Raw genomic sequence first — 27,716 nt, 5'->3', positions numbered from 1 at the left:
GCACTGTTACCCGGAGGTGTCCTGGCGCTAACTGAAGGCTAGTGGAGGTGAGCAAGAGACCTAAAGAGAGAAAAGCCAAGTTTTGAGAGCCTTCCTGAACTTGAGTAGGTCGGGGGTCTGTCTTAAACTGGCCGGTAATGCATTCCATGCCTTGGCAGCGCCAAGTGATAGGCTTCTGCCTCCCCAGCGAGATTTCCTAATTCTAGGGACGACCACCAGCCACTGCTCGGCTGATCTAAGTGCTCGGGCTGGTTTATACCACTGAAAGAGGGGAGTCAAGCAGTGGGGGCCAATGCCGTGCAGGGCTTTAAAAATCACACAAAGTGATTTAAACAGGATTCTTTTCCGCACTGGCAACCAATGTAGCTTAACCAGGTCTTGGGATACTGAAGCGAACTTGGAAGTGCCTGTGATCAGACGTGCCGCCGCATTCTGCAGAATCTCCTTTTATCAAAAAAAGATTCCGTGAGTCTGTGCATTTGCTGTCCAATTGCTGCTGTGGTTAATCAGGGTGTTATTAACCAAATAATTATTGGGGTGTGGGTTGTGAGATGTATCTTGTTTAAATCTGATAGAGATTTTTCTCCTAGTTTTGTAGAGTAAGACGTTTGTCCTCTTGACTCGAGCACCACAATGTTTTGAATAACAACCAGCCTGTGTATGTGTTGTGTGCGGTGTCCTATGGCCTCTGCCTCTTCTTGGTAAATCGCTTGATAAATTAACTATAAAAACTGGATGTGAGGTTCCCTGTAATCCCGTCACGGGTCTGTATCCAGCAACACTACCTTGAGATCATCTTGTTTCGCCTCCATCGAGCCTCTGCGGGTGAGCCCCAGCATCTGTCACCTTTGGTCCTTTCCTTGAGCTCCTAGTAGCATCTCAGCTCTTTGTAGGCTGGAGCTACCAATGTAGTTGAGTCTGTGATCTGAGCTGGCTGTGGTGAGGCTTCTCCTCGCAGCCCCTCTACCCAGGTTCCTCCTCTGTGCGGGTGCACATGGCGTCCTGGAAGTGTCGTGAAGGGGGGCTAGTCAAAGCGTGTGCTGAAGAAAAGTGTCACTGGTATGTATTTCCAAATAACGTACTGGGTAAAACTCAATGTTGTGATGGTTGTGTAATTGTGTTTCCTTGCAGTTGCCCCTCAAACAATGGTTTCACGAAGAAAGAACGGCGGTCGCACCTTTCTGACCGGCTACGCGTATGGATTTTATCCCAGGGACATTGAGATCAAATGGGTCAGGAATGGTGTAGAGATGCCCTGGGAATCGAGCGAAATCCTGCCAAACCCTGACGGAACCTACCAGGCCAAGAAAACAGTGGAAGTTCTGGAAGGAGATGATGAGAAAATGTACAGATGTGAGGTGTATCACAGCAGCCTGCCGGACACTGTGACCGTGATGTACGGTAAGTGCACTTTGGTCTGTAGCGGGTGATTGTGACAGTGGTGCTCATATTGACTTCATACAGTCCCTGGTTTGATCTGTTCCTGTCACTGGTGCTAGGCCCAGCCGCAGAAGTGGAGTACATTTTTAGGGGGAGATTTGTGGGAATGCTGGTGGTAGAAATTTGCAGGTCCATGCAGATTTCCGAAGTTTCCCTCACATGAGTGTGAGGAAATTGTGTGAGTTTAGCCAAAGGCTGAGGTTCGAAGGGCATTCTGAGTAAAAAAACCTAGTGGGATCCATCCAGGTCACCCCCCCCCCTAGATCTCCCTTGGAAAAAATGAATCAAGGATCGTTGTTACAGAGCGGCGCTAGCCACTCTGTAAGTTTTGTTAGGGTTCCGCGAGACAGGATTTCCTTGGGTTTTGGACCATTAATAACTTTGCGCCCATTTGACAAATCTGTGCAAAACCTTGCAGACCCATTCCTTTTTCTACATTGGCAGATGATGCAAAATTTGCCAGAGATTTGTCAAGGGGGTGCAAAGAAAAAGGGAGCGGGGGGTTCCCAAAGCGTGTTTTTGCACCAATGCATTTTTCATAGACTTTGTACTCACATGTGGCGGGCAAACACCTGTCGGATTCACATTAATGTAGGCAGGATTGTAGATTATGGTGTGCGGATGGTCCTTTATGGTACTATAGGTAAGAGGGGCAAGTATTTGTTAAGTCTTAAAGTATTTAAGAGATATCTGTTGCCGCAGTAGTTTCACAACATGTCACAAAAGTACCCCGGTACATGCCGATGACAAGGCGTCTTGAAGTTGGCTAATGACTGCCTTTACAAAAGTGAAAGGGAGTTATGTTCTTTTAAGGGGACTTTGGCAGAGTTCTGGGTTAGGGCCTGTTGGAATTCCAAAAGAATGACAGGACTCAGAAGTTAGGAAGATGCTAGTTTAATCGACCTTCCACTCTCCTCACTCGAGAACACACCAACATTCCACGGGGAGATTCAGGATGGGAGAATCCAACAGGGGCAGGGAGTATGGGTGGACAGATTGTACCAACAGGCTGATTATAACACATCTCCCTTCCTTATAATGAGGACAAACAACTCTTAAAACAGGAAGCAGTGTGGCAATTGGTAGGCTGGACAATGCCAGCGGGGGAAACAGCAGGAGCACCTAGCAAACAGGTTATGGTTTCACATTTACAATGTTGTCAAAACTCCACCATTGACCATTTTCAAACTGTACCACATTTTTCAATACTTTAACAATCTTACTAGGAGAGTGAAACTTGCTGAGAGTGGTTCCCGACTTGGTGTTCCTTTTGGCTTGCACCAGGTCTCCCACCTCCCACTTTTGGACCTTTACTCCATGTTTTTGATCATACCACTGTTTGTACTTGGTCTGATGTTGTCTGACCTTCTCTCCTGCCTCCTCCCAATCTACTTCCTTGACAGCACCACCCTTTAACCAACTGGGATTTAAGTTGGTACATGGTTCCCTTCCACATAAGGACACGAAAGGAGAGACCCCAGTTACTCTATTGGGTGATGTGTGATAAGCCCACAGACATTCCCTCATAGAGTTTTCTACATCATGTCCATTGATGGCAGCTAGCTGGATATTTTCTTTAATGACCCTGTTTGCTCTCTCCACCAGGCCATTGGCTTTTGGGCAATAGAGGGCTGTGGTTTCATGCCTTATGCCTGAAATTTTCAGAAACTCCTGCATTTCCTCAGAGGTGAATTGTACCCCATTGTCAGTAATTAATGTGGAAGGTATACCTTCCTCATAGAACACCTCTTTCAGAAATTGAATCACCGCTTTGGTAGTGATGTTGTGCACAAACTTTTGCTTGATCCAGTGTGAAGTATAATCGATCAGAACCAACATAAATCTTTTCTGCACACCCAGATTCTGCATAGGTCCAATAATGTCCATTGCCACTTTGTTCCATGGCTTGTTCGGGACACTTACTGGAGACAACGGAGACTGGTGTATCACTTTTGACTTATCGCTTTTTGCACAGGCTCCACACTCCTTTACAACTTCTTCAGTCATGGCATCCATTTTTGGGAACCAGAAATTTGTTCTTACTCTTGCCTTGGTGGTACTATGCCCAAGGTGGCCTTCATGCGCCAAGTCAATGACTCTCTTCCGTAGTTCGCTGGGAGGTATCACTCTATTGTTGCGATAAACTTTTCCTCCGATTACCCTTAATTCATTTCTTATCTCCCAAAATTCTTCCACTTCCGCTTCAACCTCTTTCTTCTTGTTTGGCTATCCCTTCTTGACATGCTCTTTTAAGACACTAAGCTCTTTGTCCTCCTTCATACCATCCTCCCACTCTTTTTCTGTGATGGCAGGAAAATTCATCATCATTATGGGACTGTCCAGAGCTTCCTCAGGTACTCCTTCCTCTGGTAATGGTGATCTTGAGAGAAAATCTGCAATGGCATTTTCCTTTCCCGGCACATGTTCAATCTTGAAATTGTAATGTTCCAGTCCTAGGATCCATCTGCTGATGCGCGGGGTGCAATTCTCCAGGCCTTTCACAGAGAATATAAACGTGAGTGGCTTGTGATCCGTCCGTATTGTGAATCTCAACCCCCATAGAAAAAACTTAAAATGCCTGACCGCCCAAAAACATGCCAAGGCTTCACGTTCGATTACCGAATAGTTTTTTTCTGGTGGAGAGAGACTCCTGGACGCGTAGGCAATAATCTTCTCCTCATTTCCATTTTTCTGGACTAAGGTGGCACCCAATCCATAGTTTGAGGCATCAGTTGCAAGGATAGTCTTCTTAGTCGAGTCAAATGTTCCAAGGGCTGGGGAGCTGATTAAATCCTCTTTTAAGGCATTCGCAACGGCCTCCTGCTCCTCATTCCACACAAACTCCTTGTTTTTCCTTAACATTTCTCTCATGGGTTCGCACTTAGCAGCAAAATTGTCCACATATTTTGACATATATTCCATGAGCCCCAAAAAGGACTTGAGCTCTTCCTTGTTTCTTGGATTGGGGGCTTCCTTTACTGCTCGGATCAAACTGCTCTTTGGTCTAAATCCTTCTTTCGAGATCGAATGGCCCAGGTATTCAACTTGTTGTACTTTTATTTTGCACTTTTCCTTCTTCACTGTTAGGCCAGCATCCATGAGTCTTTTAAAAACTTGCCTTAATACCCCATCGTGTTCTTCTGAATTTTTTCCATAGACCAAAATATCATCTTGGAAGCACATTGTGCTTTCCACGCCTTCCAGGATCTTCTGCATAGCTCTTTGGAAAATAGCTGCAGCTGACGCAAGGCCAAAAGGCATCCTTTTGAACATGAATGCTCCGAAAGGTGTAATGAATGCCGTGAGTGGCCTTGAATCCGGATGTAGTTCGATCTGGTGGTACGCCATGGATAGATCTATCACACTGAAATACCTTGCGGGCCCATGGTGCTTAGCATTTCATTGATTACTGGCAAGGGATGTCTTTCTACCCAGATGCAGTCATTTAAACTGCGCAAGTCCACACAGAGGCGGATCCCTTCACCATTGGATTTGGCCGCGATAACTATCGGAGCCAACCACTCTGAACAGTCTATTGGTTGGATTATATCCAGGTCACATAACTTGCGCAGCTCATTTTCCAGACGCTCTTTCAGTTTAAAAGGCACTGTGCGCAAACTGTGCACCACTGGTTTAGCATTTTGCTTTAATTTGATCCTATGTTGAAAATTGTGCAAACATCCAAGTTCCTCTTTGAAAAGCTGTTTGAATTCTTCACAAATCTTTTCACCCACCGGAATCTTCTCTGTGAGCAGAACTTGTTCAGCACTATTAGGGTCCAGTATGATTCCCAACTCTTTTTGATGTACCCATCCTAAAAGATTTGATCCCGACTTTACAACATATACTGTCCCATAGGTTTTCCTGTCCTTGAATTGTAGCTGCACATCCTTCATGCCCAAAAGGGGAATGTTTCCCTTATTGTATCCTGTGGGAGAAATATCTGGGGTTTTTAACTCACTAATCTTATTTTTTCCCATGGAGACATTCCCATGGAGACATAATCATCCTTATTGAGTAAAGTGAACGGAGAACAAGAATCAGCAAACATTTCAACACGTTCATCATCAATTAATACATCACATTTGGGATAAATAGAATTCACTGTGTCGCTGACATCTTTTACTTGTAAAATAAACGTATCCATTTTTTGTTCAATACATTTGACTTCTTTACTTCCAGCCTTTTCTGTATTTCTATCCTGATCTCTTGTGTGTAATTCACCATCTCGACACACCCTGGCAAAGTGCCCCCTCCTATTGCATTTCTTACAAGTGACATACCTGGCTGGGCATTGAAAATAAGTGGCAAAATGGTTGTTGCTGCCACACCGGTAACACTTTGGACCCTTCTCTCTGTAATCTGTCCTGGTGTTGGCATTCTCTTTAAACCTCATCTTATACACATCATTCCTGTCTTCTTCATCATTAATAGTTGCCACCACCTCCCCATCGTGTTTCATTTCTTTTACGCACCTTGCTGTGTGCTCCACTGACTTGGCTAATTCAATAGCTTCTCTAAGCCCTGGATTCTTTGCCAATAGTTTCTCCTGGATGTGTGGATTATTTGTGCACCTCACAAGTTGGTCTCTTATTAAAGAGTCTGTGAGATCCCCAAATTCACATAACTGTGTAAGTCCCCACAAAACTGCGATATAATTCTGTACAGATTCCTGTTTGCCTTGACACCTTTTAAAAAAATTTGTGCCGCTCAAGAACCACATTGATTCTATCCCCAAAATGTTTTTCTAATTTTTTCATGGTCTGCACAAACACATCAACTTCCCCAACATCATTTCCTTCCTGCTCTGGCTCAGGTAGTGATTCATATACTTTACGCCCTTGTACACCCAGATTATGGAGTAAAATATGTTGTTTTCTTATTGAGTTAAACCTTTGCCCCCCTATGGCTATGAGATACGACTCAAAGAGTTTCACCCATTCCTTCCAGCTAATCTCGGGTTCTCCTATGTCATTCAGGAAGGGCGGGGGTTGGTTCATGCTTGCTGCTGCCATTTGGGAATAGAAGAGGATGAACCAGAGACTAAATAAAACAGGAGGGGTTTGGAAATTACCAAACGGACACAATACTACACAGTTTGGATTGCTAATCTCTATTATAGTACAGGCACATTTTCCAGCAGTACCCCCAACTCAACAATCCAATGTGAACAATAGGAAACGCTGCAAAGTCAAGGTAAAAATGGATATAAGAGAAACTTTCACTATAACCCACGGAGCGTGGGCCAACTGAGTCTCGTGGGCTTACTGTTCCAATATTTCTTACTTGTACTTCTTCTCCACGAACTACGCCCTAAATGTCCCTTGGAGACTCTTCGCAAACCGGAACACTGAAACAGACTGAAAATGCCGCTCCTTAGCTCCTGGTGCGCCGGCCAAATCGCATGACGCCGGCATACAGCTGACACTCCGAAGACGTGTGTCGGGAATAGGCGGCCCTTTTCTACTGATGCGCGGACAGAATACGCCGGCTCCGGACGCTAGTCACAAAGGCAGTCAGCTTCCGACCAGCTGACTAAAGGATTGAAGCGCAGGCGCCAAACCGAGTCGCTAGTCCATCAGAATCTGACAGGAAATCTTGACACAGCGCTGAGGAATCGCCCGCCGACAACACTGCTGCAGATCCCAAAGACAACAGACGACGCTGCACTCCTTCCGATACTTTACACACCAATGAAAATTCTAAGCACACTACAGGTACGAGTAACTAGTGGGTCCTCCGGTCAAATTTTACGTCTTTTCCTGAGCAAAATCACCTTCGCGCACACCCAGAGAGTCAAGCTTCCTCCGCTACATACGCAATTCTTCTCCTGCAGACACGCGGCAGCATAGCATATTCCTTCATTTATTTCTTGAGACAGTCCTTATTTTACTCGGCCCGCACTCTAAGCCTTACCCGGCCCTGTAGCACCAGCTCCGAGGCTTACACGACCTAGACTCCTTTTCTCCTTTTCCTCCTGACAAGACAGATAAGTGTCCGGTAGCGGTGCCAATGTTTCTTTTTGACTTGTCCTTCCTTGCGTGTGGAGAGAGCACACAAAGGGGAGATGGTCGCTACTGCCCCCTGCGCAGTTCCGTCGCCAGTGTTGGAATTCCAAAAGAATGACAGGACTCAGAAGTTAGGTAGATGCTAGTTTAATCGACCATCCACTCTCCTCACTCGAGAACACACCAACATTCCACGGGGAGCTTCAGGATGGGAGAATCCAACAGGGGCAGGGAGTAGGGGTGGACAGATTGTACCAACAGGCTGATTATAACAGGGCCTTCGAAAAAGGTAAGTATGCAGTCTTATATTTTTTCCTAACACTTTATTGTAAGTAGTAAGAGGTAGGGAAATTTATGTTCGAGGCATATGAGCTGCAGATTACACACTATGCATAGATGGCCACCTATTGTTGGGCCCGGATGTTTGCAGTTTGTTTTGTTGTAGAAAAGAATTTCGGAGTCACGGGATAGGTGACTTCTCCTTAGGATGATACTGCACATGGTCATCGGCTCCATCCCCAGATTGTTTTTTCCGCCACTGGGCTCAGATGTGTTTCCAGCGCTCCGCGTTGGAACTGATTTCCTTCAGCGCGCAATCCTCACCAAACTACAAAACAAAGTTTTGAATGCTTTCCAGTCGACGCTACTCTTCAAACATTGAGGATCTCGATTCCGGTCGTGGTTGACGGCCTTCGGGCCTACCTAGGCCTCAACTCCAGCTCATGGAAAGGACGCCATTTAAGAAGTGTCCTCAATGTGGGTCGAAGTTTCCCCACACCGACCTGCATGAGGTGTGTAACCTCTGTCTCTCTCCGGAGCATGAGGCAAAAGACTGTTCAGCTTGTGCCTCTTTCCGCTCCAAAAAGACTATCCGGGACCGAAGAGCGAGGAGAACAATGGCTCAAAGATCTTCAGCTCCAATTCCGGATGACATCTTCGAGGAAGGCGTCAACGTCCCTGAACAGCACGACGTCGACAGCAGCTTTGAAGTAGACGATTCCGAAGTTGAGGACATCACTCCAGCGCAGCGGGTCATAAGTAAGACCGTCGACCCCAACCCCTCCTCGACACAGAAGGCCCCGGTCACACCCTGGCCCTCCAGCTCGGGTGCACACCATCAAACTGCTTCTACTGCCCCACCTTCGGGCCCCGCTATGAAGCTAACCAACCCTTCAGGTGACTTAAGCGCGAGTCGACCTTCACACGGTGCCGACACACACACACCAGCACCGAAAAAGACAACGACCAACATCCAAGCCATCGGCGCCGGAACGAAGCAAGTCCGCTTCAGATTCCAAGACACCACCCGAACCGAAAAAATCATCGGATCCGAAAAGGTCATCGGATCCAAAAACCGTACCGGAACCGAAAAAACACTCCAAGACACCAAAACAGGCCATCTCGGTGCACAAAACTTCCTCCGCACCAAAAGATCAAACCCCTGCAGTGGATTTATCCTACCCAGACCCTGCCCAAAAGACTCTGGCTAAAGCCCCAGTCACTGGACACCTAGTTTTGGCTCCATAAAAGCGACCACTGGACACACCAGCTCCAGCTCCGCATTTAAAGAAGAAGGACATGGCTACCTCTCCCTTATGACCGCCTTCCCCTTCTCTCTCACCTGTACCATCACCACCACCACAGCATTCTCCAGCATCCCCTATCACACCACACAGGGATGATAGCTCTGACAATATGAGGGGTAACACACCTGATCCAACAACGCCCACAGGATTCCCCCGACACGTGGGACAATTATACCACCCCAGATGTCCCAAATGTCCCTCAGGATGACATATACCCCTCAAGGCCTTCCCCACCAGAAGACACTATAGGGTTTAATGAATTAATTCACAAGGCTGCACATTATCATTGTGTAGACATTTATACCGAGCCTGTTGCGGAAGACTTCCTGATGGATACATTCGATAATGCACAAAGGTCGTCCTCCATCTTGCCCATGCTCAAAGAAGTGATCAAGCATGCCCCTGAAGTCTTCAAAGACCCAGTCAGAACTCGGGTCAATAACCCTCGGATAGAGAAAAAATATAAAGCTACCCCATCAGACCCAGCATATATTAAAGGCCCAGTACCACTAGTCTCACTTGTAATTTCCAACGCAAGCAAGAGGGAAACTTACAAACATCAGGTGATGCTGCAAAACCAGATAAGGAGTCTAAGCTACTTGACGCATCAGGCAAAAGAACAGCGTCTCAAGCAGCAAACATGTGGCGTATCGCCAATACACAGGCACTACTCGCCAGATATGACAGGGCACATTACGATGAGTTAGAGTCACTAATGAGGCACCTCACTGACAAGTACAAGGATAGAGCAAACAAGCTCATCCAGGAGGGGAAAAACATCAAAAACACCTCTATTAGGTGCGCCCTCGACGCAGCAGACACGGCCTCTAGGGCAGTTAACACCAGCGTCTTGCTACGTAGACACGCCTGGCTGCGAATATCAGGGTACAAACTCGAGGTACAAAGCGCCATTCTTAACCAACCCTTTGACGAACAACACCTATTTGGACCCGAGGTAGACGTATCATTAGAGAAAATGAAAAAAGATACAGACACCGCCAAATCTATGGGAGCCCTGCAGTCGCAGGCTCCCAGACGTTCATTTCGTCGCTCAAACTATCGAGGTGCCACCAGGGGATATACCTCAGACACAGCTTCTACCTCGTACAAAGCCCCTACAAAGTCTACCTACAGTAAAAGCTACCAAAGGGGTGGGTACAGGGGTAACAATAACAGAGGCAGAGGCAAAAATAACAACTCACGCTCTGCCTCCACCCCTGCCCAATGACTCCCTTCCCCTTCCCCCGCCTCATTCCACTCCTGTCGGGGGAAGACTTCAACAGTACCTGCCAGCCTGGGAAAACATCACATCAGACAGGTGGGTGCTCCAAATAATTCAATCAGGTTATTGTCTGGAACTGACATCTACCCCCCCAAACATACCACCCAAGCAGCGTCCAATGTCACAGGAACATTTAACACTGCTCAGACAGGAGGTAATATCCCTCCGGCAGAAAAATGCAATAGAAATAGTTCCAGAGCATCAGAACAACAAAGGAGTATATTCCCTATATTTCCTAATACCAAAGAAGGACGGATCTCTAAGACCCATCCTAGACCTCAGGCCTCTAATCATTTACAAACAGTTGGATCATTTTCATTTGGTCACACTACAACAGGTCCTCCCATTACTGGTACTAACCGACTTCCTTGTCACTCTAGATCTCAAGGACGCCTACTTCCATATTCCCATCCATGCAGCACACAGAAAATACCTCAGATTTGTGCTAGACGGACAACACTACCAGTTCAAAGTGCTCCCATTCGGAGTCACAACAGCGCCAAGGGTGTTTACCAAACGCCTAGCAGCAGTAGCAGCACACTTAAGAAGACAGCATCTCACGTCGTCCCATATCTGGACGACTGGCTCATAAAAGCCAGCTCATATGAACAGTGTGTACACAACACTCTAGCTACTATTCAACTGCTTCACAACTTAGGATTCACGGTAAATCACCTCAAATCGTGCCTGCACCCCTCACACATACAACAATATCTCGGCGCTACAATAAACACCCAATTAACACTAGCGTATCCCTCTCCAGCTAGGATAACAAATGTACAAAATCTCCTAACAAAATTCAAACCACAACACTCGCTACTAGCTCGACTGTTCATGCAACTCATAGGAATGACGGCATCGTGCATATCTGTAGTACCTCACGCAAGATTGCAAATGCGTTTACTTCAAGAGTGCCTAGCACGCCAATGGAACCAGGCTCAAGGTCACTTAACAGACCTAGTGTTGGTAGACGGTCAAACTCATTGTTCTCTGCAATGGTGGAACACCAAAAACCTTTCCAAGGGACGACCGTTTCTAGAGCCAGTTCCCCAAGAAATCATGACAGCGGACGCATCGCTCTCCGGCTGGGGAGCTCACCTCCTGCATCACACCATGCAAGGCAGGTGGACACCGCAACAAAAGCTATTGCATATCAACCACCTAGAGTTACTAGCTGTGTTTCTAGCCCTAAAAGCTTTTCACACTCAAGTGTCAGGCAAAGCTGTCTTAGTCCACACAGACAATATGACAGCCATGTACTACATAAACAAACAAGGGGGGACACACTCTCTGCAGCTCTCTCAGTTAGCACAGCAGATATGGAGATGGGCTATACCGCTAAAAATCTTCCTCTTAGCCCAACACGTCCCAGGAGTACAAAACACTATCGCAGATCTGCTAAGTCGACAAACACAGCAGATCCACGAGTGGCAACTTCATCCACAAGTTCTTCATCCGTTCTTCCAAATGTGGGGACAACCTCAAATAGACCTCTTTGCCACCCACGAAAATGCAAAATGCCCAAACCTTGCCGCCAGATACCCTCACCCATTGTCCAAGGGCAATGCGATATGGATAAACTGGTCAAGACTATTTGCGTACGCTTTTTCTCCTCTCCCACTACTTCCGTTAGTGGTGCGCAAACTACAAAAACATTCCCTGACACTCATTCTAGTCGCTCCAACTTGGGCCAGACAACCGTGGTACACCATGCTGCTGCAAATGTCTGTGGTGCCACATCAAAAACTAAATGTATCTCCACGCCTATTAACGCAGAACCATGGAGAAATCAGACACCCGGACCCAGCTCAGCTCAACCTAGGGATCTGGCTCCTGAGGTCATAGAGTTTGGTTACCTCAACCTTCCTCCAGAATGCATGAACATCATTAAAGAAGCTAGACGTCCCACTACCAGAGCATGTTGTGCTGCTAAGTGGAACTGCTTTGTCATATACTGCCAAAACAACCAAATAGATCCCTTAGACGTGTCTATCCAACACATCATAGGATATCTGTTACACCTTCAAAAGTGTAACCTAGCCTATAAGTCTATCAAACTACACCTTGCTGCCATTGCAGCATACGTACAAAACAGACAACATCTGTCTCTTTTTAGAGTACCAGCTATTAAAGCTTTCATGGAAGGACTTAAAAGAATAATTCCTCCCAGAACGCCACCAGCACCAGTGTGGAACCTGAACATTGTTCTTACAAGGTTAATGGGTCCTCCCTTTGAACCATTACATAAATGTGAACTGCAATTCCTAACCTAGAAAGTAGCTTTCCTGGTAGCAATTACTTCTCTTAGAAGGGTTAGTGAACTACAAGCATTTACCATTCAAGAACCCTTTCTGCAAATGCATCATAACAAAGTGGTACTTCGTACTAATCCTAAATTCCTGCCTAAAGTCATTTCACCTTTCCATCTAAATCAATCCGTTGAGCTGCCCGTATTCTTCTCGCAGCCTCAAACAGTCGCAGAAAGAGCTCTACACACCTTAGACATCAAAAGAGCACTGCTGTACTATATCGAAAGAACACAATCATTTCGTAAAACAAAACAACTTTTTGTGTCTTTTTGGCCGCCACACAAAGGCAACCCTATATCAAAATCAGGGCTCGCCAGATGGATAGTTAAATGCATACAATTTTGTTACCAAAAAGAAAAACGCACGTTAACAATTCCTCCAAAAGCCCACTCAACAAGAAAGATAGGGGCTTCAATGGCATTCTTAGGGAACATCCCCTTAGATGACATATGCAGAGCAGCTACATGGCTTACACCGCACACATTCACAAAGCATTATTGTGTAGATGTGTAAACTAGGCACTGTGGGCCAGGCTGTACTAAAAACACTGTTTCAAACAACTGCAACAGATGCGGGTGGTCGCCGCTAGATGTGCGTACTGCTATACAATCTATGCACAGTGTGTAATCTGCAGCTCAAATGCCTCGAACGGAAAATGCTACTTACCAGTATGCATCTGTTCTTGGCATGTAGAACTGCAGAGTTACACACGCCCACCCACCTCTCCGGCTACCTTTATCTGTTCCAGTATTATCTTAATTAGATACAAATTACATGGACATCACTACTTCTTGTACAGCACCATCACTTCCCTAATGGCGAAAAACAATCTGGGGATGGAGCCGATGCCCATGCGCAGTACCATCCTAAGGAGGAGTCACCTATCCCGTGACTCCGAAGGACTTTTCTACAACAACAGAAACCGAAAACATCCGGGCCCAACACTAGGTGGCCTTCTATGCATAGTATGTAACTCTGCAGCTCTACATGCCAAGAACAGATGCATACTGGTAAGTAGCATTTTCCTTATAGACCCTAGCTGTTTTACAAATGTTATCAACTCTGTAGCCTTTGTAAAACCTTACAAAGGTCATTCTGGTTCCAAGGCACGTATTGCAATATGGATAATTTACACTTACTATCATAAAACCATGATAGGATTACCCATGCCCCCAAGGCACATTCTACCCACGAGAAAGGAGCTGCTGTGTCTTTCTTACGAAACATTGCACCAGCCTACATTTGTAAAGAGGCCACCTGGTCACCAACACACACTTTTAACAAGCATTATTGTGTGATCACTCAGCCTGCCACCAGGCTATCGTTGGCCAGACAATTCTAAGAACTTTGTTCGAGAAATCTGCTTGCTAGCCTCCGCCAGCATGCAGTAATCAAGGGTTATGCTTTCTAGTCTCTGCAGAGTATATGTATCCACAGCCACAGACTATGAACAGAAAATGTTACTCCCCCTGTAAGTATCTGTTTATAGCGTGTAGTGCTGTAGATTCACCCGCCCTCCACCCTGGAAGCTTGTAATAGTTGCAGATCACTCCTTATATTACACACTCCACAATGCACCATACACATGGTGCACCATAGTGTCCAGGGGCCTGATTCTGCTTATGGCGGTGTGGGAACAGGGATGCACGCCACTGCCCCTCTCCCACACCACCAAAGCTCGCCGGCCGTTGTCTGGCGGATGGTCCTTTGGCACTCTAACGGGGGTGCCTATTAAAAGGCACTGCAGTGGAATGTCAAAGCAAGTTCCTGCACGGCATGGACTGTTAAGTCCATGCTGTGCAGTAACTGGCAAACACGCAGACAGTGGGGCACACCATGTGTCCCACTGCATGCATCCCCATGGCCCTGAGGCACCAGGGGGCCCTGCAGGGCCTTCTTAGTTCCCTCACTGTATGAAAGAGCCTCTTTTACATGGGTGCCCCTCTCTTTTTGCCGGATGTTGATGCTCTTTGAATAAGTGTGCCCTCGGTTCCTGCTAACCAGGTACCTAGGGCCTATGTTCTTTCTCTAAAACTATACCTTTGCAACCCCAATTGGCAACTTTCTGGTCACATGTAAGTCCCTTGTAAAAGGTAACATGGGTACCGAGGACACTGTGGCCAGGGAAGTCCTCTTAGGACTGCAGCACATATTGTGCCACCCTCAGAGGCCCTGAACCTGAACACACACTGCCCTTGCAGGCTGCGTGTTTTGGTGCAAAGAAAAGTGAAGAGTCAACAGGGCCCCTGTGTGCCTACAATCCACTACCTATGGTATGGGTAAGACATCCCTCTAGCTGGGTGCTTTATACCAGCGTTTCCCAAACTGTGGTCCGCATACCCCCTGGGGTCCGTGAGACGTTCCCAGGGGGTCCGCAGGACTCGAGTGCCTGTCGTCATAGTGAAAAATTAAACGCCCATGCGTCCTCACAGCACACAAGAGCTGTGAATGTTGGCGCAGGGGCAGCGAGACCACAACAATACAATCGGGAGACGGGGCAGCGAATGGGCAGTCAGGGGGGTGGGGCCCCCGGAGGGTACCGCGGCTGGGGAAACGAGTGGAACAGAAGGCAAAAGGGGCACAAAAACAAGGAAAAAATGAGTGCCACAGAAGGGCACAAAAAAACAAGTGGAACAGAGGGAAGAAGGGCACAAAAATTAAGGAAAAACAAGTGGAACAGAGGGCTGAAAGGCACAAAAAACGAGTGGAACAGAGGGCAAAAGGGCACAAAAAAGAGGGGAAAAAAGTGACACAGAGGGCAGAAAGCCACAAAAAACAAGGGAAAAACAAGTGGAACAGAGGGCAGAAAGCACAAAAAACGAGGGAAAAACGAGTGGCATAGAGGGCAGAAAGGCACAAAAAACAAGTGGAACAGAGGGCAGAAAGCACAAAAAACAAGGGAATAACGAGTGGCATAGAGGGCAGAAAGGCACAAAAAACGAGTGGAACAGAGGGCAGAAAGGCACAAAAAACGAGTGGAACAGAGGGAAGAAGGGCACAAAAAACGAGGAAAAAGCAAGTGGCATAGAGGGCAGAAAGGCACAAAAAACGAGTGGAACAGAGGGCAGAAGGGCACAAAAAACGAATGAACAAGTGGAACAGATGGCAGAAAGGCACAAAAAACAAGGGAATAACGAGTGGCATAGAGGGCAGAAAGGCACAAAAAACGAGTGGAACAGAGGGCAGAAAGGCACAAAAAACGAGTGGAACAGAGGGCAGAAAGCACAAAAAACAAGGGAATAACGAGTGGCATAGAGGGCAGAAAGGCACAAAAAACGAGTGGAACAGAGGGCAGAAAGGCACAAAAAACGAGTGGAACAGAGGGAAGAAGGGCACAAAAAACGAGGAAAAAGCAAGTGGCATAGAGGGCAGAAAGGCACAAAAAACGAGTGGAACAGAGGGCAGAAGGGCACAAAAAACGAATGAACAAGTGGAACAGATGGCAGAAAGGCACAAAAAACGAGTGGAACAGAGGGCAGAAAGGCACAAAAAATGAGGGAAAAACGAGTGGAACAGAAGGCAAAAGGGCACAAAAAACGAGTGGAACAGAAGGCAAAAAGGGCACAAAAACGAGGGAAAAACAAGTGGCACAGAGGGCAGACGGGCACAAAAAACGAGTGACACACAGGAAAAATACAGAATACAGAAATACAGGGGCAGCTAAGTACAGAAGGCAGAACAGGCAGAGAGGCACGGGGGCAGCGAGTGGAACAGAAGGGAAAACCGGGCAGAGAGAGCATGGGGACAGCGAGGGGAACAGAGGGAAGAAAAAGGGGCACGGACCACGTACAGGCAGCTGGGGAAGACATACAACAGCTGTCACAGACACAACAATGAGAATACAGGCAATACAATAAAAGCAATAAAGCTTTGAAAGGCCCATGTGTATAGGTTACCGTTACTTGGCAGGCAGGTAAAAATAGATGCAGCCAGGATCAGCAGTAGGATTTTCGTGCTGCTTTCTGATCACTTTCCACAAGCCCTCGCATGAACTATGTGTGCTGTCAAGCTTTCATATTCAGACATATCAAGCTCTTATTCTGTGTAGCCTTTGCAGTTTGTTGCTGGCAAGGGACGGGGCAGTGGGCCTCCTAACAGGAGAGGGTCATGTCCGGTGCCACGCAAGGCCTCTCTGAAATATGCCTTAACTGCACTGCTCACCCCTTGGTGGTAAAATGTTGTTCTGCTGTCTGTGACTAAAGATTATGTCTAACGGGGTTTATGGTAATTGGCATACCATTGTTCCATGATCTCGCTGAATCAGTATGCCTCCTGTGCAGATACCTTCCTGCCATCGCTTGCACTTCCATGATGAACTCCTAATATAGACCTTGAATTTGCTCTGAACACTGGACTCATCGCTTTGTGCACTATCTTGTTAGAATTTTCACAATATTCGTTGCTCCTTGGGGCATGTCTTTATTATAAAATGCTTCATAATTGTATAATATTTTAGACCTTCTTAAACTGTGACTAGGTAAAAATGCTAATAATTCACAATCATTCAACCTGTTGCTGTAAGGAAGGGTCACCACTCCGAGGCTCTGGAATGAGAATGTAGAGGTGCTGCTATGGCTGAGAGCAGGAGACTTGAACCACTAAATAATACACTGCTGTATGCATACATGTCCATGGCAATAGACCCAATTCAGGCTGTCTCCCTCTTGAAATTGCCTCTGCTTCAAAAGGCGTTTTTAAAAAGAAATGTATATTGTACAAATGGTTGGGGTCCCCGGCTTCCAGTAGTGATTCAGTGGGGGTCCTCAGGAGTCAAAAGTTTGGGAACCACTGCTTTATACCACTGGTGAGGGTACATGTACATGCGCCCTGTAACCCTACAGTGTCTAAGTCCATTCTTAGGCACTGTAAGTGCGGTAAAGCCATAAAGACTAAATGGTCTGGGAGTTTGCCATTATGAACTCCACAGCACCATAATGGCTTTACTGAATTCTTGGAAGTTTGGTATCAAAGTTCTCAGCACATTAAACCCGCACTGATGCCAGTGTGGGATTTAATGCTAAAGACTGTAGCCCATCTCTGCCTATCCCACACCTCAGGTGGGGGAGGCGAGGTGAAGCACAACTCTCAGTCCCTGCCATCTTGAAGATCATTCAGAGTGAGGCTTATTCCCCACTCACACTGGAGGTTGGCATAATAGGGGGTGTACCCACCCTAAGGAAGGGACCCATTGGTCCCGACCTGTACCTACCTGAAACACCCCTAAATTTAGTATTTAGGGACAACCCCGAACCTTGCCTCCTCGGATAAGCAAGAAGAAGTACCGAAGAGCCGTGCTGAAGGAAGAAGAGGAGGACACTAACTAACTTGGCCCCAGCCCTCCTGGCCTGTCCCGACCTCGACCTGCTCCAGCAGAATCCTGGTGTGTCCTGCAGCCAGCAGCCCCCCAGAACCCGGAGGACCTGCCCTGCTCCAATCGAATCAGCGAGTCTTCACCTGACGCCCATGGCCAGAGTTTGAGTGGCCCAACACCACGAGGCGGTCCCCCCGGTGGTTCTGACCCGCCTCAAGCCTCTATCTAAAGCGTCCCCCTGACCGCGACCGGAGCTGGTAAGGAAACCCGATGCCTAAAGACACTGCTGCACCAGACGCCCCACGGCCTTGGGTGACCAAACCGCCGATGTCCAGGCAACTTCCAGCATCCCAACTTACCTTTCCAACTGGTGGTTGCCTCCAGGAAGCCTCCTTGCCCGAACCTGCAAACAAACGTTTTGACGGGAGATCTCCCATTGAAGCCAACAGGGCACCTGCCGCCAATCCAGCACAGTGCATCCAGCCGCCGCTGTACCGTTGTGGGTGCATCTTTTGTGCTAACTTGGATCCCCCTTTGCCCTGAGCTTAACCCTAGAAGCTTTGCTCCTACAACCCAGTGGCCTGCTCGTGATTAGCCACCAACCAACGAAGAAAACTGCCCAGCTTGTGCTCAGTTCCGGTCGAAGAAAACTATCCGGAACCGAAGTGCTGCCTGACTAGAGATGCAGCGGCAGGCACCAGAACCAGAAAACATTTTCGAAGACATGAACTTCCACAGGCAGCGGACTCTGACTTAGAGCTAGTCACCGTAGAAGATCAGTCGGACTCCAATCACGAGATCACACCGGGGCGAACCGTGAGTACCAAAGCCCCTACCCTGCCTCCACCTTCATCGAAGGCTCCGGTCAAAGCATCGCCCAAAGGCCCTAGCCGAGACCGACACCCAGCTTCATAAGCCCCGCCTTCCGGCTCGGCTCCGAGGACTTCACCTAAGCCTTCCGGTACACCGGGACCAAGCAAAACAGTTCCCGAAAAGACCGTCGACTCAAAAAAGGCCACAGAGCTGAGAACGGGCACCGACACCAAAGAAGGTCGTCGATCTGAATACAACCGTCGACCCTAAAAAAGTCGTCGATCCAAAGAAGACGTGTCGACCTGAAAAAGGTTGTCAATCCAAAAAAGACCGTTGACCCGAAAAAGGCCATCGACCCAAAAAAGGGCATCAACCAGAAAAAAGTAGTCGAGCCCAAAACTTCCGCCGAGCCTAAGAAGGCCGTCGAACCAAAAAAGGCAGTCGACCCGAAAAAAGACAGTCGAGACGAAAAAGACCGTCGAGTCGAACAAGACCGTCGACCCGAAAAGAGCCGTATAGCCGACAAAAGACATCGAGCTGAATACAGCTCCAGAGAAACATAAGGACAAGAAAGCGACCGATCCAGAAATCTCTGCACCGAACCCACGGACAGTAGAAGAAGAACTTTTTCATCCTGATCCAGTGAGCCCAGACCAGAATAGACTGTATATAGACCCTAAAACAGGACATATAGCAGTTCACAGAAAGAACAAAAGAAGACTAGACACTGAAGCTCCTTCTCCTGTTCCTCCTAAGAAAAAAGACTTTGGGACATCCCCTTCGAGACCTTTTACACCTCCTCCTTTCACTCCTAACATGCCTTATGTTCCATATTCTACTACACCTCCACGTTATGATGAGGGTGAAGACATGGGTGAAGATCCTCAACAGTATTTTATGGACCCTGATGAGCAAGGAAACCAAGATACCACATGGGACTTTCAGAATGACCCTGATGACCCATATGAAACACAACCCATACCTGATCCCTCGACATACCCCAAAAAGCCATCTCCCACTGACGACACTGTCGCTTTTAACCAGCTACTACACAGAGCAGCTCAGTATCATGGCGTAGACATGCACACTGACCCTATAGAGGAGGATTTCCTATTTAACACCTTCCCAACATCAGAGAAAACTATACGTATACTACCTATGTTGAAGGGAGTACTAAAGCATGCACTAGACATCTTTAAAGACCCAGCCAGAGCGCGTTTCCTCAATCCAAGAATTGAATAGAAATATAAACCAGCCCCTACAGACCCCCCTTATAGCAAGGCTCAGCTACCACTAGACTCTCCAGTTGTTTCTAATGCTAGGAAAAGAGCGAATTCGCAAACAACAGGTGATGCCCCCCCTCCTGACAAGGAGTCAAAAATGTTAGAAGCCTCAGGGAAAAGAGTAGCTTCTCAAGAAGCAAATACCTGGAGGATTGCCAATACATAAGCTATCCTAGCACGCTATGAAAGAGCACACTATAATGAACTCGAAGGGTTATTACAACACCTACCAGAACCCTATAAGGCAAAAGCAATTGACCTTATACAAGAAGGGAAATTCATCACCAACGCATCCATAAAATGTGCCCTTGATGTAGCGGATACATCCGCTAGGTCTGTCAACACTAGTGTGTTGCTACCCCGGCATGCCTGGCTCCGCATTTCTGGCTTTAAAAATGAAGTGCAATCTACCATAATCAATCAACCCATTAACCAGGATTTCTTGTTTGGCCCTGCAGTAGATACCATCTTAGAAAAGATAAAAAAATATACGGACACCGCTAAGTCCATGGGTGCACTTCAACAGTCTCAAAGCTCCTTTCGTCGCTCCTCTTTTCGAGGCTCAGGCAGAGGCAACACATCCCAGGCCTCTTCCTCATTTAAAAGTACCACTCAAAGCGCCTTTAATAGAGGCTTCAATAGAGGAGGTTATAGAGGGAACAATAACAAGGGCAGAGGACGTGGTGGTAACAACACCAGGGCCTCCACCACCACCAAACAGTGACTTGCTCACACTCCCTCCAGACCGTTTAACACCAATTGGAGGGAGAATAACACAATTCCTACCAATCTGGAACGCCATCACGACAAACAGGTGGGTGAGACAAATTATCCAGTATGGTTACTGCCTGGAACTCACTTCTACTCCGCCCAACACACCGCCCAGACACCGTCCAATGTCCAAAGAACACATCATGCTGTTACAACAAGAGGTGCTATCCATGCTAGAAAAGAGTGGCATAGAGTCAATCCCATTTCAACATCAAGGGACAGGAGTATATTCTGTATACTTCCTCATCCCCAAAAAAGACGGATGCCTCAGACCAATATTAAACCATAAGACCTCTGAACCAATACATACTCTCAGAGCATTTCCATATGATCACTTTACAACAAGTACTTCCACTACTCCAGCAAGGTGACTTCCTTGCTACATTAGACCTCAAAGATGCATACTTTCACATCCCTATACATCCAGCTCACAGAAGATACCTCAGGTTCACGATACAAGGTCACCACTATCAATTCAAAGTTCTCCCCTTCAGAGTAACTACAGCACCAAGGGTTTTTACAAAATGCCTAGCAGTAGTAGCAGCACACCTCAGAAGGCAACACATCCATGTGTTCCCCTACCTCGACGATTGGCTCATAAAAGCCAACTAATACGCACAGTGTGCCAGCCATACCTCACAGACGATCCAGTTACTGCACAATCTAGGATTTTCAATAAATTACCCAAAATCACATCTGCAACCCTCCCACATACAGCAATATCTGGGAGCGACAGTAGATACCTCAGTGGGGAAAGCATATCCAAATTCAGCCAGGATAGCCAACATACAATCTCTCATTCTAAAATTTCAATCACAACACTCCCTGCCAGCTCGAGTGTTCATGCAGCTCATAGGCATGATGGCCTCCTGCATATTCATCGTCCCCCATACTCGGCTTCAAATGCGTCCCTTAAAAGAATGCCTAGCACGGCAGTGGAACCAAGCTCAAGGACAATTAAAAGACCTAGTGTTGATAGACAGTCGCACTTACAACTCTCTGCAGTGGTGGAACCCACAAAACCTTTCCAAGGGGCGACTGTTCCAAGAGCCGGTTCCACAAGTAGTATTAACAGCGGACGCATCCCTGACAGGTTGGGGAGCCCATCTCCTTCAATACACAGGCCAAGGTCTCTGGACAGTCAAACAAAAGACACTACATATAAACCACTTAGAGTTACTAGCAGTATTTCTAGCGATGAAAGCCTTTCAGAAATACTTGTACAAGGCTGTGTTAATCCGGACAGACAACATGACAGCCATGTACTACATCCAAAAACAGGGATGGACACACTCTCTGCAGCTATCTCACCTAGCACAGGGCATATGGAAGGGGGCGATTCCACAAAACATTTATCTCCTGGCAGAACACCTCCCAGGAATAGACAATCAGATAGCAGGTCTACTAAGCCGACACAGTCAACAAGTACACGAATGGGCGATTCACCCTCAAGTCTTCAACCATTCTTCCAAAAGTGGGGACATCCAGAAATAGATCTGTTTGCCACAAACGAAAACTCAAAATGCCCGTCCTTTGCCGCCAGGTTCCCACACCCGTTGTCACACGGCAATGCGATATGGATGAACTGGTCAGGCAGATTTGCGTACGCTTTTCCACCAACCCCAATGATTCCATTAGTGGCACGCAAACTAGGACAACAGTTACTCACAATGATCCTAGTTCCTCCCACATGGGCAAGACAGCCATGGTACACGACACTTCTGGAACTCTCTGTAGTCCCCCACCAAAGACTACGCCTTTCGCCACAATTGCTAACACAGAACCATGGAGAAATCAGGCACCCAGATCCCAATCAGATGAACCTGGCGATCTGGCTCCTGAAGTCTTAGAGTTCGGATATCTTAACTTGACTCCCGACTGCATGAACATTATCAAGGAAGCAAGGCGTCCCACTACCAGAGCATGTTACGCAGCTAAATGGAAAGATTTGTAATTTATTGTAATAATAATCAAATCAATCCATTAGATGCCTCCATCCAAAACTTAATTTGTTACCTGCTACATCTTCAGAGATGTAACCTAGCATACTCATCCATAAGGCTACACCTTGCTGCTATAGCAGCTTATCTTCAAAACAGACAACACGTGTCCCTGTTCAGAATACCACCTATCAAAGCTTTTATGGAGGGACTTAAAAGAATTATCCCTCCAAAGCATCCACCTTCTCCAGTCTGGAACCTGAACATAGTACTTACCAGACTCATGGGACCTCCTTTCGAACCACTTAATTCATGTGAACTACAATTCTTAACATGGAAGGTGGCATTCTTGGTTGCCATTACCTCCCTCAGGCGAGTGAGTGAGCTACAGACACTAACCACTCAGGAATCTTTCATGCAAATACACCACAATAAGGTAGTACCCCGTACAAACCCTACATTTATGCCAAAAGTTATCTCCACTTTTCATATCAGTCAGTCCATAGAATTGCAAGTCTTCTTTCAAAACCCGCAATCAGTAGCTGAAAGAGCTCTACACACACTAGACGTTAAAAGAGCTCTGCTATATCACGTTGACAGAACAAAATCATTCAGAAAGACAAAGCAACTATTTGTTGCCTTTTCATCACAACATAAGGGTAATCCCATTTCCAAGACAGGAATAGCCAGATGGATAGATAAATGCATTCAAATATGCTATCAAAAAGTAAAACGCACTTTAACAGTTCCCCCAAAAGCACACTCAACTCGCAAAATGGGGGCATCCATGGCTTTTCTAGGAAATATTCCCTTAGAAGACATATGTAGGGCAGCTACATGGTCTACCATACACACTTTCACTAAACACTACTGTGTTGACGTGCAAGCTAAGCAACAAGCTGCTGTAGGCCAGGCCGCCCTTAAAACTCTTTTTCAAACCACTGCAGCTGATACAGGCGACCACCGCTAGAGGAGAAACTGCCATACAGTCTATGCTAAGAAATGAATTCAGCAGCCCACATGTCTCGAACGGAAAATGCTACTTACCAGTATGCATCTGTTCTTGGCATGTAGGGCTGCTGACATTCATATCGCCTTACTGCTCGCCCACACTACGACAAATAGAGAGTACGGTATTATCTACGATAACCTCTGTAAGCCTTTTGGGATCCACTGGACTCTGTGCACACTAAACCTTACTTTGGTATAGTATAAACAGAGCCAGCTTCCTACACTCACTGCCATAGTTTTCTTGGCGGGCTCACCACCATAAAAGCTGTGGCGGTGAGCAAACTCATAATATGCTTGGCGGTGCATCATCATATTATGGCCTCTGACTGCCACGCCACCGCCGAAAGATCACGGATCCCCGTTGATTGCGGCAGTCCAACCAACAAAATCTGAATACAGCAGTCAGACCGCCGGGGCGCACCGCCACTGCTGCACCACTCTGAGTTTGGCAATCTACTGACCGCCAAACTCGTAATCAGCCCCTAATTCCGAATTCTCATCCCCTGTGTGAAAAGCAAAATCCAAGATGGAGCCGGTGCCCATGCACATTGTGGACGAGGGGTGGGGTCACAGCAAATGTCTATAAATCTTCTTTGAAGAAAAACAACTTCCAAGCATCTAAGATGAAAACGAAATGGTAGGGGTATGCAGAGCACGTGAATCTACAGCACTGCACACTCCAAACAGATGTGTACAGGGTAACCGTTTCACTTAACTCCTCCCCCCTCCCCCATCTCCCTGGTGAAAGGAATCGAAAGATGAACCAGTTTTACTGAGCCAGGAATATCTGGACCGGACAACTGGATAACAGAACGATGTGAATAGAGAAGAATCCCACGCTGCAAAATTGTTACAGGGAAGTTGTCAGTTTGGCCTCATTGCTGTTTATCTGGAGGTTGTCGCCGGGGCCCTCGACCCAAGACAGCAGACGATAAAGGAAGCCAGCCTTATGCCAGCCACCTTTTACCTGGCCGCAGCCACTAAAGATGGAGCCAGTCAGAAGGAGGGCATGGGGGCTTAGGTGTGAGAGTGTAGAAAGTGGCCGGTGCAGTGAGTAAAGTGCGGCCAGTGGTGGTTTCATAGTGTCCTAAGGTAAGCTACAAAGAGCTGAGTGTACCATGGGCTGTGGGTGATAGTCTGTGTGGCCTCTCTCAGGGCACTGCTGGGTATAATGTGGGCTCTGGTGATAGCAGCACCTTGAGAGGATAAAGTGTGGAGTAAACCATGGGCTGTGGTGAGACACTAGTGCCGCCTCGAAGGCTACAAAGGAGTGATTATACCATGGACAGTGGTGTGATAGGAGTGAGTGTGGAGGGTTACAGAGCATTGAGTATACCGTGTGCTGTGGTGTGATAGGAGTGAGTGTGGAGGGTTACAGAGCAGTGAGTATACCGTGGACTGTGGTGTGATAGGAGTGAGTGCAGAGGGTTACAGAGCACTGAGTATACCATGGGCTGTGGTGTGATAGGAGTGAGTGCTGAAGAACTGCAATTTTTCGTTCTCAGGGAATACTTACTAATATAACAAAAACTTGGCACAGAAGCTGTAATATGAAAAGACATCTTCATTAAACTTAACATAGTGAGGCCACGTCACCCAGAAGCCGTAGCAAGTGAATGAGGTAGTCTGAGGAACACAGAGGACAGAGGCCTTTTATATGTTTTTAGCGTTACATGACTCAGTACAAAAAGAAAGGGGCAGTTCTAGCTTTTGCAAACATGCAAAAACCCAACATTCCTTCTTACACAAGCTGCAGAAACCCATAATAAAAACCCGGCACATCCCCATCGTAAACAGGCCATAAAGAAGGGAGCAGAGACAGGTGTGAGTAAGATAAGACATAGTTGTGTGCAATAAAGGTTTACGATCTCCTGTGCCTTCATGCTTAATCTTGATCAGCTACTGGGAAAGGAACTGGTCGAACAGGTTTGGCTTCGGGCAGTGGAGTCAGCTTGCCCAGGTCACACAGAAGTCAAAGAAGGCCTAGGTCATCTGCCTATGTGAGGGCAATCACAAAATGGCTGCCGTTCACAAAATGGAACCCGAGGGTTCAGGACGAAAACTCTGATTTCAGGGTGATTCTGTCATTTGAATATGACGAAAATGCTTGTGCATAGTGTACTAGCCATTCTCGGTCTGCTGATATCAAAATCGTCGATGTTTATGACACAGGTCCAAAATTTTCAGTACCACAGATGCTCCTTTTGCCCTTACATAGGCAATAACCTATACTCACGCTAGTCTGAGTCCAGGTCTATATTTATCAAATCATCAAGATGTTGCTGAAGCATAATCCTATTACTTAGCGACTCTCTCGGGACAGGTCTCCTTACACACGCAGTAGCACAAAGGCCATATATGGCAGGACCAAATAGGGAATGCCTCTATCTGTAGTATGTGGTATAAGACCACACACCCAACAATTAGTGATGTTCACTTCTAACTGGTGTCGATGCAGAAACTGTACAAAAGGAATTATCAGTAAACTCTGACCTCCTAACTAGTCCATGTTCAGGTAAAATCTGGAAAGAATGCAAAGAAGTAGAAGTAGGAAGAGACATAGGTTGGGAGGTGGGTACAGGTGTGAATTGGGCAGCAAAAACAATCCCACCCATTAAAGACAATGCCATGTTTAAAAAACACTAGAAAACAGGTCATTAAGAACATATAGACAAAGTAGTGACCGCTATTACAAATGAAATCATAATTTTTCACAACCCTAAGCAAAAGGTAAATCCTAAAATTATCTAGTAACATTGTAGGTCTTCCTATGCATTTTCTGTAATTTATTATATGTTCAAGTGAAACAGTGTTGACCCTCATTAATGCTCTGAAGTGAAAAGGGGATACCCTTCCACAGGAAATGTACTTTATTCTGCTTTTACTAAACAGACTACTACTTAAAAATAATGTGAGTTGAACAATAAAATCATTCTCCTAACACTTAGTCTATACAATCACACGCAAACCTCTTGTGAAACCAACTATGCCCAGAGTCTGTTCAAAAAGCCTCTCTGGCAGGCTTCTATTATCCAATCAAGTCTGCTCCGGTTGTTGCATGGGCCTTTGGATTCAGGCCTCCCATGCTCTGATGCTCAGTATCTGTTGGAGTGCCCTCCTGGCAAACACTCATAGCTCATTCACAAAGTCTCAATGTCTCAAGGCAGTGCACCGTATCTCTCCTCTGCGGCAGACACTACAGATATTGTGCTCTTCATTGGCCATGGGCACAGATCATCTCGTGCAGACCCGGGACCATTCTCAGACTCCAACACTCATCATTCAGTGTCAGAGGATGCTCGGGCTGCTCTTTCATGGGCACCAGAATGGAGTGCCTTTTGCCACTCTTGGATCCTCCGGTGCACTGCACTTCCGTTGAAGCAAGGAAAAAAGGGGTGCGTGGCCAAAACTCAGGCCAAGGGGCTCAAGGGACTGCACACTGTCAGAGGTTAACCAGCACATGACAGGCGCTCTTTTGCACTGAAATCTCAAGGGACTGTGGCAAAACCAGCTCCTTCTTCTTTTCTGATGTTGAACGCCTTCTGATGAAGCAAGTGCGATGCTTTAAACAGTTCATTGTACAACAAGGGGACTGCAAACAGGTGGCCTGCGATCTTCAAAGGAGTGGCCACACGCCATGGGACAATTCTGCGTTGAAATACACTGTCATTCTCAAAGGCAATACAAAAACAAAGGCAATAGGCAAAACAGTGCCTCTAGGCTCTTCAATTGGGTTTCCGTGTGAGAGCATATCTTTCATCATCATAGCGACATGGGAATTCTATCTGAATGGATGTCCTCACACATAGTGGCCTCGTCTAATTGGGTAAACACATTTTATCTCAATGATTTCATATAGGTGTTCCTAAATTCCTCATATAGCACATCTCAAAAGAAAGATCACATACATATTATCAGGGACATGTAGATACTTTCTTCTACTAATTGTGCATCAGGTGGAC

At 46.7% G+C, this 27,716-nt stretch overlaps 2 protein-coding genes across 5 annotated transcripts in view; both read left to right on the top strand.

Annotated features, from left to right (window-relative positions):
* LOC144754057 (saoe class I histocompatibility antigen, A alpha chain-like) overlaps positions 1 to 27,716 on the top strand; it is a 1,371,606-nt gene that overhangs the window by 799,034 nt on the left and 544,856 nt on the right. The window lies entirely within an intron of this gene.
* Positions 1 to 27,716, top strand: part of LOC144754058 (class I histocompatibility antigen, Gogo-OKO alpha chain-like) — a 538,990-nt gene that overhangs the window by 164,000 nt on the left and 347,274 nt on the right. For all 4 annotated transcript variants that reach the window (XM_078641576.1, XM_078641573.1, XM_078641574.1 and 1 more), the window contains one exon: positions 1,132 to 1,401. In XM_078641576.1, coding sequence (XP_078497702.1) covers positions 1,132 to 1,401 — 270 coding nt within the window. The remainder of the gene's footprint in view (positions 1 to 1,131; positions 1,402 to 27,716) is intronic.

Source organism: Lissotriton helveticus, chromosome 5_1 (assembly GCF_964261635.1).
Source record: "Lissotriton helveticus chromosome 5_1, aLisHel1.1, whole genome shotgun sequence".
Lineage (NCBI taxonomy): Eukaryota > Metazoa > Chordata > Amphibia > Caudata > Salamandridae > Lissotriton > Lissotriton helveticus.
Note: the sequence above shows the minus strand (reverse complement) of the source record. Positions and strands in the feature narration are given on the sequence as shown.